This window comes from Xenopus laevis, chromosome 2L (genome assembly GCF_017654675.1).
Source record: "Xenopus laevis strain J_2021 chromosome 2L, Xenopus_laevis_v10.1, whole genome shotgun sequence".
Classification (NCBI taxonomy): domain Eukaryota; kingdom Metazoa; phylum Chordata; class Amphibia; order Anura; family Pipidae; genus Xenopus; species Xenopus laevis.
In genome coordinates, this window is record NC_054373.1 from 82,890,516 (window position 1) to 82,904,132 (window position 13,617).

General features: G+C 36.9%; 1 protein-coding gene across 1 annotated transcript in view; it reads right to left on the reverse strand.

Annotated features, from left to right (window-relative positions):
* Positions 1-6,833: 6,833 nt before the first annotated feature.
* LOC108708197 (amine oxidase [flavin-containing]) overlaps positions 6,834-13,617 on the reverse strand; it is a 71,848-nt gene continuing 65,064 nt past the window's right edge. The window contains exons 14-15 of the mRNA XM_018246651.2: positions 11,672-11,734; positions 6,834-9,573 (exon numbers count right to left, since the gene is read on the reverse strand). Coding sequence (XP_018102140.1) covers positions 9,418-9,573; positions 11,672-11,734 — 219 coding nt within the window. The 3' untranslated portion in view covers positions 6,834-9,417. The remainder of the gene's footprint in view (positions 9,574-11,671; positions 11,735-13,617) is intronic.

Sequence of the window (13,617 nt, forward strand, 5' to 3'; positions counted from 1 at the left end):
AATTTTATGGGATAGTATTCTGTGATATTCCACTAAAATCCACAAACATTTTCCTGAAAATTTGCTTTGCAAGAAAAAAAACAGATTTTCACTTTTTTTTCCGGATTTTTCACCCAGCGCACATCAAAAAATCATTGGGACTTCGCCCATTGACTTATATGCAACCGCGACAAGTCTGTGATGCCGGATTTTCTAGTTCTGACTTTTCCATCCTCGGGGTTCAATAAATTCCGAAAAATTTGTGATTTTTTAAAAGTCAGATTTTATAAAAAAAAATCTAAAGTTTTCGGGTTTTTTTGCATTTGAAGTTTAGTAAATAACCCCCTAAAAACGGCATTTATTAAATGAAAACAACATGAAAAATGAATATTAAAGTGGCATCTAAAAGCTGTCCAGGTCATGTAGAAGACAATAGGATCTGTCCTTAGCAAATTGTAAAACATTTATCTAATTTGAGGTTTTTTGTATTTTTTAGCACTGACAAGCTCATGAACAAAGTTGAGTAAACTTATCCCAAAACCGATTAGACAGTTTATAATGACCAAGTTTGCTCTAAACAAATTAAATAGATTAGGGGGGGATAGAATTATTTGTATACAAGATGAAGTGAAATAAACCTCTTTTAAAATATTTAAACTTAAAAATAGGCTGATATTCAAAATCTCACAATTACTGTAAATATTATTCCTCTTTACCCCTGAGGTTGTTAAATGGACTAGTGCGAATATCCATCTTTTATTTCAATTAAAATTGAAACCAGATGACCCCCTAAAGCTGGCCATAGATGCAAAGATCCGATTGTACGAATCATCGTACGATCGGACTTTCCCATCTCCCGACCCGCAACTAACCATTCAGATCAAAGTCTTACCAGTCAGATTAGTTAAAGAACAGATCAGCAATGTTCTGCCCCTGACAGCAATCATACGATATCTATGTCCAACCAAAGCTAGTGACAGTCTCCCACTGAAAATCGTACGATCGGCAATACACGCAGAGATATTATCGGCAGCCGACAGAAATTTACTAACCTGTCCGATCGACCAAACGACTGATCTCCGCCGGACGAAAAATGTCGGGACTCTCCACACATGGTTCGAAAATCGTACGAATCCTCGATTCGTACGATCAGATCTTTGCGTCTATGGCCATCTTAAGAGTCTTAATTCGTAGATTGCAGTTGATAATAAATTCATGGCATAACAAAAGAAAACTTTAATAATCTATTAAAGGAAAACTATACCCCCAAACAATGTAGGTCTCTATAAAAAGATATTGCATAAAACAGCTCATATGTAAAATCCTGCTTCATGTAAAAAAACCATTTTCATAATAATATACTTTTCTAGTAGTATAATGTGCCATTGGGTAATCATAAATAGAAAATTGCCATTTTAAAAAATAAGGGCCACCCCCTGGGATCGTAGGATTCACTGTACTAACAAACATACCAACAAACCATATGTTAGGTCACATGAGCCAATTAACAGACAGAGTTCTGTCTTTTGCTTCAACACTACTTCCTGTTACAGTTAGAGTTGTAGTATTTCTGGTCAGGTGATCTCTGAGGCAGCACAGATAGAATCACGAAATGGTGGTTCAAGACAAGAGATGTAAAAGGGCAATATTTACTTAAATAAATATTCCAGTTTGGTAAGATTCTTTAATATGCCACTTAATATGATATGAACTATCTGTTGCTTAAGTGTTCATTTTGGGGGTATAGTTTTCCTTTAATAATCCATTTTCATTATGTTTTGCCTTGACTATTAATTCCATTTAATGGATTTGATTTAGGAAATTATATAATAGCTAAAGGATTTAGGAACCATAGACCATACTTTAGAAATACATGAAGTATTCAACAATGAAAGATTTATGACATATATTTTCCTTGCTTGATAAAGAAATAGTTCAAGGTCCGGATCATTGCCTCACAGAATCAAGTATGCCAGACAATAGCAGTTCTGCTGGGTAGTCAGTTTTGAGTTAATCAATCAGCAGATAAAAGTTATAGATGTGGCAATGAGCCTTAGAAAATGCTATTGATATGACATTTGTCTTTCTGGAGAAATATTCAGTTAAGGCTTTGTATTCCATGAAACCACAGGTGGCCAAGCTTTGGTTTTGCTGTTGGAGACTAATAGACATGTATGGAAAGCAAGGATTTATTATGCAGGATAAAGTAGGCTACATAGAGACTTGTTATCTCCTATTGTATTAGCAGCCCAACAATTATTTTACTACCGATATACATTTTTATGTCTAAATTTGTCTTTCTCTTTGATGAAACCTGCTACATACTGTATATGTAATTTAAAGAATGTTTCGGCACAGTGATAGAACGCAAGCTTTTTTTGTTTGTGTGTATACAAAGATATTGGGCATATTTACCAAACGAAGACACAGTATTTGCAAATATTTATTAATGCTATATCAGTGAAAATGTGTTCACATAGTAGAATTCAAAATAGCTAGTCACACAATACTTTCATTAGCGATTCAGTTATGGACACATCCAAAACAGGCACTTCAAGAAAACACGGTCGATAAGGCACAAGCTACTATAATTACAAATATCTCACACACGCACAAATACTTTGGTATTAGGGCAAAAGTCTTGCAATCCTGGGGCAAAATCTGCATCATGAACATAAGAGAGCAGATATCCACGAAAGACAATAATTCAACAGAATTGACAACCTACCCCCTAGTTATTCATGCCTCATCGTTTTATTGAGGTTATTGGTATCTTAAATAACAGAAAGAGGTAGTATAACACATATATCATAGACCCATGTTCACTGACTTGTTTATTAACCATAAAAATACCCTTTTATTCCTTAGAAATCTAGGTATAGCATTGGTGTTACCCATAGTTAAAACAAATCACTAAAAAAGTTATTTTAAAACATACAATTTTGTTGACTTTTATGTTTGTTGCCATTTTGCAGAAGGACAAACTGTCATTCCAAGGAGGTAGCATCCAATAAGGTCATGAGCCAGGAACTTTATTTTAGGACCCGCAATGTTTGTTCCTTGGTAAGACTACACTGTTGTTTGTACATATATCTCCCAAATGCCATATTTTTCCCAGGAATGTCATGATTCTGGGATCTGGAAATGGGTGGAACTAGCTAGAATGGGCTGCTGTTTGGTGTGGCCCTTTGGCTTGCCCAGTTGTAGCTGGAAGTGGCCAGAAATGAGTGAATGAAGTTATTTGTGCTTTACCTTTGTGTTTTCATGCAGAGCAAATTATATTCTGCGAACAGTTTCACTTAATACATGACCACAGTTTTTCCAGTAAAAGTATGTACTAGACAACAATAAGGCTGTACCAATGTGTTGTGAAGAAGGTAAGAAGAAGGATAAGGGATTACAGCAGTGTCCATGTCTGTCTTAATTTCTGCCGCAAGTTATATGTTTACCAGTCCTTCCTGCAGAAATACCATCATGATAGGGGCCGTTTATCACATGAAAGACAGGATGCAATGCTATAAAAGGGTGTAGTCTTCCATGTTTTGGAACTTTGAACCATGCCTTTCACCTTAGGTAAACTGTCACAGAACTCTGAGCTTTGTTTTGGAATACAGTGAGTCTGCATTTAGCCAAATACTGCTCATGGGGGGCAGGTGGGGACAAGAGACATGGGAACCCCCTAACTTGCACAATATTCAGATGCACAAGTTAGTGCTGGATGCAGCTATAACAGGGCCTGAACGTACCCAGGGCAGGATTTACAGTTGGTGCGCCCCTAGGCTACTTGAACCCTATTGCCCCCTCGCGCCCCCACAGCTTACACACCCCCTTCTGCTGGCAAATTCCTCACCTACTTTCCTCTGCTCCCCCAGTGCTGTTCCCCTGATCACCGACACTTTTCCCCATTCCAGATGTGGCCAGATTCTGCCCCTGAACTTTGCCACCCTAGGCCCGAACCTTTGTGTCCTGCCAACAAATCCATGCTTGTATTTACTGCTTTCCCTACAGCAGGCAAAAAGGAAAAGGTCTATATCTGGCACAAGATGCAGATTGTAGCTTGATCAAGCCAAAATTGCTCTCTGCATGAGCACTAAGGTATGTGTTCTTATGCCCCATAGTGCGCAAGCACTTCTGTCCATGGTCTTTATCAAGCTGGACACTGCATTGAAATGATCAGTTCAGGTCTAATGATGAGATTTAGCACAACAGGATTTTACAACCTTTGGATGGAAACCTAAACATTGGTCCCTGTGCTATTAGAAAATAGCGTGTATTTTTGAAGAAAACGGATCCGCACACACAGATTGTTGCAGTCGGGGAGTATCCCCTTTTATTTGCCACCAAACATTCAATGTTTGGTGGCAAATAAAAGGGGATACTCCCCGACTGCAACAATCTGTGTGTGCGGATCCGTTTTCTTCAAAAATACACGTTGTTTGGGTGGCCCGGCCGGGTCAACGGAAGGACGCACCACTACTGCAGGATTGGTGAATTGGAGGTGTGCGGTAGGAATCTAAAACTATTAGAAAATAGGTCACTATGGTCCACCCTACCTACAGTTACTTTTTTTTTTATTACTGGAATTGAAAACAATAAAATAAGGTGCAAAACAACTATTAAAACAATTTTTTGGGGACACAAGTCTGATACGCCAATTTCATTTGTGCCTATTGAGCAAAAATCGAAGAAACACTCTTGTAGAAGCTGGTTGCATTCTGTGTGGCAAATTCTTCTGATTGGCCCAAGAGCCAAACAATATTGCTAAATAAGCTTAACATAAGGTGGAGCCCCTGTAATTGTGACCAATAAATCAATTAGCTAACTAAACTAAGAGGACTTATCAAAGCTGTCTCCTGATAAGCAGTGCAATGAACCAAGATCATGCAAGCTGGCAAAATGTCACCTATTTTCCTGACCATATCAGGCTTTATACTGTACCTTGAACTGTAAGTATTGCTCATTGGAGGAAAAACAATTGTCATCTACTAACTTAAAAAGAGGATTGATTTTCCCTTTTGCCCCAGATTTGAAAAACCTCTGTCTTAGAACCTCTCCTCCGACTGATTAAATATGTTTTGCTACAGCAGGGGCCATCTTGAAAGTATTTCAACTACATACTCATATTAAAGCTTAACCGCTACTATTCAAACATTATAATTATTCATATATTTGTTTTCGTCACATTTTAAATAATGGCATCATTAGGTACAATACATACATTTTACAGCCATACAAACACCTTTATACAAATTACACAATTGGGGCAGATTTATCAAGGGTCGAAGTGAAAATTCGAAGTAAAAAAAATTCGACTTTTGAGCTATTTTTTGTGTATTTTGACTAGGGAATAGTCCACATTTGATTCGAATTTGAAAAAAGATTGAAAATTCGAAATTCGAATGTCGAAATTTATCATGCATTGTCTCTTTAAAAATTTGACTTTGACCATTCGCTATCTAAAACCTGTTTTAGCCATATGGGAGACCTCCTAGAACCTATTTGGAGTCAATTGGTGGACTTTGAAAAATCAAAGAAGTTTTTTTAGAAAAAACTTTGAATTGAATATGATCAAATATGATGATACTTTGATTGTTACTTGATTCGTACGAATCGAATTCGAATGAAAATGGTCTATTCACCTGGAAAAAAAAACTTTGATTTTCTTTTTAATGAATTTCGGTTGGTCTTTTTTTATTCGCATTTCAAAGATTTTTTATTCGAAATTCGACCCTTGATAAATCTGCACCTTAAAGGTACACTATTTGCTAAACAGTACACAGTGATGTCACTTAATATATAAATCAATATTTGTACTGTGGTGATACTGTGGTCAAAATGTTTTTACTCTTTCTGAAAATAAGGGGCAATTTATTCCCTCCTTTCTTGACGAGCAAGTATTTGATCAGGCTTAGTCTTGCTGTTGCCGTGTACTGTTACTCCATGGGCAGAATGGATTTCAACTGCATGTTTATCAATATTCAGGAATTTTATGATAAACAGATATTGTCTGCTGGGAATCCTTCAAGATTCCCCAATTCAATCTATAATAAATCTGCCCTATTTTGTGATATTGTGCTGAGTAGTATATAGTTTTTGAATGTTTAAAGGGAACTAATCAACAAACTATTGTTTCCCCGACCAGATTCTAGACTGGATAAGCAAAACAATGCTATTTTATGAAGAATATTCTCCCATTGTGGGTCACTTTCATACACACAATGAGTGAATGTCTCAGCTTGTTCAATATATATATATATATATATATATATATATATATATATATATATACTGTATATATATATATATATATATATATATAAATATATATATACATATATATATACCTGTATAATGCTAGGGCATTCTGGATGTTTACTCCTCAGCTACTTAGAAAATTGCTAAAAAAAAATCCTCCCCTATGGGGCTTGCAGTGATGGGTAAAAGGTGTCACCCCAATAATGTGCTCACATTACAACATAACCTAACATATTCATCTTATTCTTGAATGAGTGGTAGATGATGGAAATGATTATAGGTAACTGCAAATATAATTGTAGGGGCAAAGTATACTTAAGTTTAAAAGGTAAGGCATTTTTTAATAGCTATGTGCACAAAATGTCTCAATGTCCTTAATATATTGATAATGGGTTGAGTGCAGAGGACCTCTTGTATTTGTTTGAAAACTTGTAACTGATTGAAACATTGAGATCAAACTTAATGCTCATGTCCATTGCTACAGTACTGAAAAATAGATAGTTCTCAGACACAGACAGAAAGATTTTGCTAGAGGGAAAAAAAAGTTAAATACTCCAGATCCACATATATTTTGAGCCCAAAAACTATGCAAGAAAGCCTAATTCCTAATTATTTATGAAGGCATAGTATTAATCACAGATACATAAAACCTATAAATGTCGGTCACACCACATCATGTGTCTTCATTTGGTATGTTCCAATGGTCACAGAGAATACAATAATGTACTTAACAAATTATTGGGTAAAATGTAATTTCATGCACTCCGAAACACTGAAAATGTACGTCTCTCACTTGCACAAGAAAATAAGAAAGAGAGTAATATTGAAGTTATATTCAAGTAGGTTCAGAGACTAGTAGAATATGTTGTAGTTCATGTCACAAGAAAAAAGCATTGGGGAATCGTCATGTATGCTCTTGTCATATAAGCAGACCCCTATTAAGTAACTGTATAGATATATTTGGAATACAATCAGTGATTTTCATTCATTTACTTTGGAATATAGTATATTTGTAATAATATATAATATTTGTGCATATTATACGGTGCATGTAATCATTCTACCCTACAACAGGTACAATGTCTCTTTCTGATGTGCGTTTAAGAAACCAGGACTGGGCGTTGCATTAATCATAATGGAACGTGTACAATTTAGGTCCAGATGCACAGAAAGCCATTCAGCATTTAGCACCATATTTAAAATATGCTAAGCCATTTTTCCCAGCTGCAGCAGAGAGCTCATTGTACTAGAAGTGACGTTGCCTGCACATTAAGAGGTGGAATGTGGAGGCAATGATGTGGAAATTTTAAGGTGTAATTTCTCAGCAAGAAAGTAGGAATGTCCTGTGCAGTCAAATTGCACATTGAGGCGTTGACGTTAAGTCGGATACAATGAAAATAAGGTAAGAGATGGAAATTTTGGATGAAGTTGCAGCGTTCATGTGATGCTACTTTTGGCAATTTTTTTTGGCACAATCTGACACACTGCACAATACAGCAGGCGTCAAGGCGCAGGCGTTGGATGGTGTTGCATCGTCAATCCACCGCAACACGACTGCCGGATGTAGATGATGCACGCTGCATTTGCATCTGCCAGTCGTGTTGCGGCGGAAAAATGATGCAACATCATCCAAGGCTTGCGCCTTGACGCCTGCGTTTTTGTGCAGCGTGTCAGATTGTGCTAAAACTGCCCATGGAGTTCTACCCTAAAGATGCAGCAGTCGTATCAGATTTTTGTATCTATCCCACTATATTTTGACCCAAATCCGACTTTGTAGGATGCATTTTTGTTGATCCAACACCATCCTACAAAATCTTCCATGGAGTTTAGCTCTAACTTTAATTTTCACGAAAAAGAATGTAATGATTTTTACTGCTTGGAGACAAGTATCTCCTGGTAATCGGTGAATCTTTTCTTCCACTCATAAAACGAGTGAATTTTGCAGGGATGAGCAAAATGAAAGTTGTGTGGCAAAATTAATTTTCTTTCGGCAATCCGGGACTTTTCCACCCATTGCTAGTGATGAGCTATCCATCCCATTTTCTGCTATAGAGTAAACCAAAATCCCTTGACTTGAATTAGCTCTGCATTGAGTTTTTATGTTCTTTCTGTACTCCAATTTCCTCCTACACAAAAACATAAAGGCGGGTTTATGGGAAGGCCCAGACTGGCTATTCGTATATTCTGGCAGATGCCAGAGGGGCTGCTTAAAAATGCCACACAGTCACTATAAACAGTCACTATTTACTGGGCCTGTGGGGGCTGTTTGGGCCTCTGCGTACTTAAAATGGCAGAGCTCCTGATGAACTTGACCATAGTGTGTGTGTTGACACAATTTGATAGGAAACTTTGATAGTAGGCTCCTAAAGGGCAGGGATTGATGTAAACACAGAACAGTTTTTTTGACAGCTGACATTATATAAAACAATATTAGGAGCTTATGTATGCATGCGCGCACATACACTTTGCTTTTTTGCTGTGGCAGGAAGAGAGGCAGAGATGCACGGAGCGGATCTGGGCTGGCGGGGGCCCATAAGAACCGGGGCCGGCCCAGTCCGATCCTGAGAATATATAAATAGAAATGTTAGTACTTTGAGATTAACTTTCCTATGCCAGCAAAATAAGTGAATATGATGTTTAAAATACTGACCTAAATAACTAAACTTTATTTTGATGATTTTGTTCTTTTAAAGATTGCAAGAGAGCAAGGGTACAGTGCCAGTGGTTTTAAGAGGAACATGCATGTTTTACCAGGCTGACTGGCAGAGCTTTTACACATACTGTAGGTCTCTAAGTTTTTCACATTTATCACATTTACCATTCTGAATCAGTTATACAGGAAACAACAATCTCCAGGTATAAAGCCATGTTTCACACCATTTTGACTAATCATTGACCAGTGAGGTTAAAATGTTTTGTTTGGGCGCATCGTTGATATTTTTTAAAACAAAATCTTAGAAAATGTCAGTATTTGAAAACTGACCAACCAAATTATTGTTTAAAAAAATCAGTTTTTAAGTAATGCTGCTCTAAACTGAATATAAAAAAGAAATACCCAAAATTATTTTCACACTTGGTCAAATTGCAATAAATGTATTTAGATAAGGTAGATATGACTGTACATGAAATTATCTCATCTCTGGAGTTGAACATCGAATTGATAAATGACTTAAAAAAAGATTTTTAATTATGACAGTGTAGTCCCTTTTTATACACCAGTAGGCCTACGGCTGCCGTTGATGTCAACAATGTTGAAAATCCAATGAGTTTTAGCAAACCCTGCACAGAAGGTAGATTTCGCTCCCAGAATGTAGTAGTTATTGGCAGGCCTGGAATATCCTAAAAGGCAACAGCAGACAAAATGCAATTATTTTGCAATACATGATAGGGAAAATGTATCTAAAAATAACTTTTAGCAGCCTGAAAAGAGAGAATTACTAAAAACAATGTAAATTTTTTTTGGAGGCAACCAGAAAGCAATTTCCTTATAATAAAAAAATGCTAACTTTTTTATACCCTGCAGACCGTCGTCAGATACCTGTGGCATAATCTCTTTCTCTTCTATGGTTGGGGCATACGCAGTGACAGTTGCGCATTCACCAGTCAGGTAGGAGATGGGGTGGACGAGAGGCTGTGTATAGGGGCACACTGGACAGATCCACCTTTACTATGAATTCATTCAAATTCATTCATTTTTGACTGTCTAACACATACAGTAGATCTATTCTGTACTAACCATGACTGCATATTTCTTTGCACAGGTATTGGAATTACCCCATGCTTGCAATTAAAGGAGAACTAATGCTTATCATTATATTTTGGGCCTTTGTACCAGCCCAAAGCAAAACACAGCCCTTTAGTAGAAAAATATGTGCCTCCAAAGATGCCTCTGTAGCAACCCATCTTCTTTTCAGCTGATTCATTGCACATGCTCTGTGCTGCTGTCAGTTGCTGAGCTTAGGGACTGATGCACAAGATACTGAATATATATCTATATATATCTATATATATATATATATATCTATATATATATATATATCTATATCTATATAGATATATATAGATATAGATATAGATATATATAGATATATATATTATATTATATTGTGATTAGTAAACAATTCAGATTATTGGTGAAAGGCAGCTCAGAAACCACAATTAGCATCAGAATGTAATAATGAGCCCTGCAGCATCAGTTTATATGACAGGCAAACCTCATTTTCTGCATGATTTGAGTCTGCTCATTAATTTAGATTCTCAACAGCTGTTCAAAGCCCACTGAGCATGTGCGTGTCCTACCAAATTCCAAGATGGGAAACTCCTTTGACACTCTGACGGCCTGAATCAATACTACATTAATTCGAAAAGAAAGTTAATACCTGGTGCATAACCAATGAGTTTATAATCTCACCAGTACAAAGGCAGGGTTTGGGTGCACATGCCCCAGACCTATAGCTCAAGGTGGAAGTTATCAACCAGAGAAGAAAATGACAGGCATGTGGGATCTGTGAGCACCTGCTATTTTCTTCTCTGGCTGAATCAATACTGCTATAGAAATGCTGAACTTTTAGGCTGGTTTCGTAAGTTCAGTATGTAAAATATTGCATTTATTAACCATATAAATTTTTAGCTCTCCTTTAAAGGCTCCTTTAGGTAATAACTGTCTAGAAAAAAAACCATAGACACCATAAAGTGGTAACTAGATAGTAGCTACAAATTGCAGATACAGGCAAAGAGACACAGATAATGAATGTACTTAAGTGGGAGACCTAAGCAATGAGCCTCCCCTACTGTGGCTGGCTTTTGTCTTCCCATAAAAGCAGAGGTTGTTATATCTGATGCATCTAGTAGTAAAGACTTAGTAAAATCCAAGTGTACAAATGAAGATATAAAGGCAACACTGCTCCTTCCATGTACTTTGTGAAAAAAAGAATGAAATATATTGCCCTTAAAGGAGAACTAAACCCTTTCTAATAAAAACCCCAAGTAAATACCCCTAAGCCAGTAATTACACCTTGTTGCAGAGTCAGCTCAGCGGAGCTCACATGGGCCATCTTTAGCCGCTTTAGTAATCCCAGTAAGGAAGCTCTGTATCGTATCGCATAACCAGTTGGAGTATTTTCCCAGGTTCGCTACAACTGCGCATTCGCTGAAAGTGATAAAAATTACCGAAGAAGAAGACTCAAAGATTACCGAAACTGCTAAGGATGGCCCCGTGAGCTCCATTGTGCTGACTCTGCAATAAGGAGTAATTACCGACTGAGGGGTATTTACTTGTGTTAACTCCTGTGTGGGGGGAGCAGGGAGGGGGGGGGACTATGGAGGGTAGGGGTAGAGGCTTTTGTTAGAAAGGGCATTTAGTTCTCCTTTAATGCACTAAATATTTTTTTCTCAGAAGTATTGAAAGATACTTCCCAAAAAGGGCCAATGAACTTACCACTGATGGTGGCTCTGGCATCCATATATCACACTCTGAAATTCTGCCCATTTTAAAAAGGATCTATGAAATAAATAATCAAATATTTGAATTAACATATTATGAGTGCCATGAGAATAATGCCATTTGATAAAAGAAACTTTCACCAGGGTGTGATTGTAGTAAAACACAGAAGGATAACAAAAAGTGCAGCTGTAAAGGGTAAATAACATTACATACCCATGGATGATATACTCTGTGTTTTCTCTCATTTTCGAGTTTATCAATGTAATGGATGCTTGACACAAATGTAATATTTCCTTTAAAATGTTTTATAAATATTGCCTTTAACTTTACACATCAATATTGTGTAGACATTGCTGTATACAATATTTTTCAGTCACAGTATGTTTCCTTCGGTTGACAATATAATAAAACTGTCTGTGCATAGGCCATTTTCTGTGTAATCAGATCATTAGATTTTGCCCAGATGGATTATGTGCTTTTGGCGACACAGATAAATGACCAAATTGCACTGATTTGACTGTGCAGTTAACTGAGCAAATCGGAAGGTGGTGCAGAGCCTGCTATTTGTTGTTGGCCAATTATATTTCTTTGTTCACTAAGAGGAAACAAAGGGTAAAAGGTACACAGTGTAAAAGACAAGGGCTATCTTTTTACTCACAAAATGGCTGCTCTTCCCAAAGTTGCAGCTGCACCTGACAGGAGAAACTCTTTAAACTCTGTGAATCGAGATTAAAACTTAAAGGGATTTTGTCCTGATTTTTATGGTATTGTTTTTATTACTAAATTACACTGTGTACATTGAAAATAATTCATTCTACTATTGAAAATTGTATTACTGGACCAATGAAATGCATTTAATTGTAATATTGATGTGTAGGCAGCCATCTAGGTGATTTTGCCTGGTCATCTGCTTTCAGAAAGAGCCAGCACTTCATGATGGAACTGCTTTCAGATAGTCCATTGTTTCTCCCACTCAATGTAATTGAAGGAGTCACGACTTGGGTATGCCAGACTTGGATTTTTACTATTCAGTGCTGTTCTTATATCTACCACTAGGTGGGATATGGGAGCATTTTCAGTAATGCAAGTGTCAGGGAGCTGTTATCTGGTTCATTGTTCTGCTATTGGGCTGCTGGGGGGTTGGAAGGGAAGAGGGTGATATCACTCCAACTTGCAGTGCAGCAGTAAAAAGTGACTGAAGTCACGTGAAAAGAGCCACCTGGGAAACTGACAATGTCTAACCCCATGTCAGATTTTAAAATTAAATTTAAAAAAATCTGTTTGCTCTTTTGAAAACTGATTTCAATGCAGAATTCTACTAGAGGAGCACTATTAAAAAACATTTTTTCTCATGAACAATGTGAAAAAATTGTAACTGTTCCAATTGGATGGCAAAAACTTTTATCAGAATGGTCAGAATGAAGCAGTGGTTTGTCAGTCCATGTGTTTCAACATTACTGTATCTCAAAAAATAGGACTTGTTCTGTACATACCTTTCCCTGTTGTTTTTATTAAGAAATATCTATGTTTTTTGTCATTTTTTAGCACTAAACAGGAAAATGAATGGATATGGTGAAAGTTGTTTTCATCTCACAGAACAGAGGGGCGTCAGTCTACAGCTACCATTAGCCGATAATTTCATATAGTTATATATTGTATAAGTGCAATGATTTGCTTGCTCTGTCTCTGCTAAACTTTATCTCTTCACTGTCATAGCAAATCAGTCTCAGGCATCTCCAGACAAAATTGTAGTAAATAATGAGCCTTTCAGATAAAATGTACTTATTCCTGCTATGTGGCTTTTGAGAGTATTGCTCTGATCCAGAATTCATATCTCAAATCCATTTCAGAAAGCAAAGCAGGACTGCCCCTGGCCACAATTACAGCTGAAGCAGAGATAGAAGGATAATACATTCCCTTTACAGGAAGGAGGAGGAAGT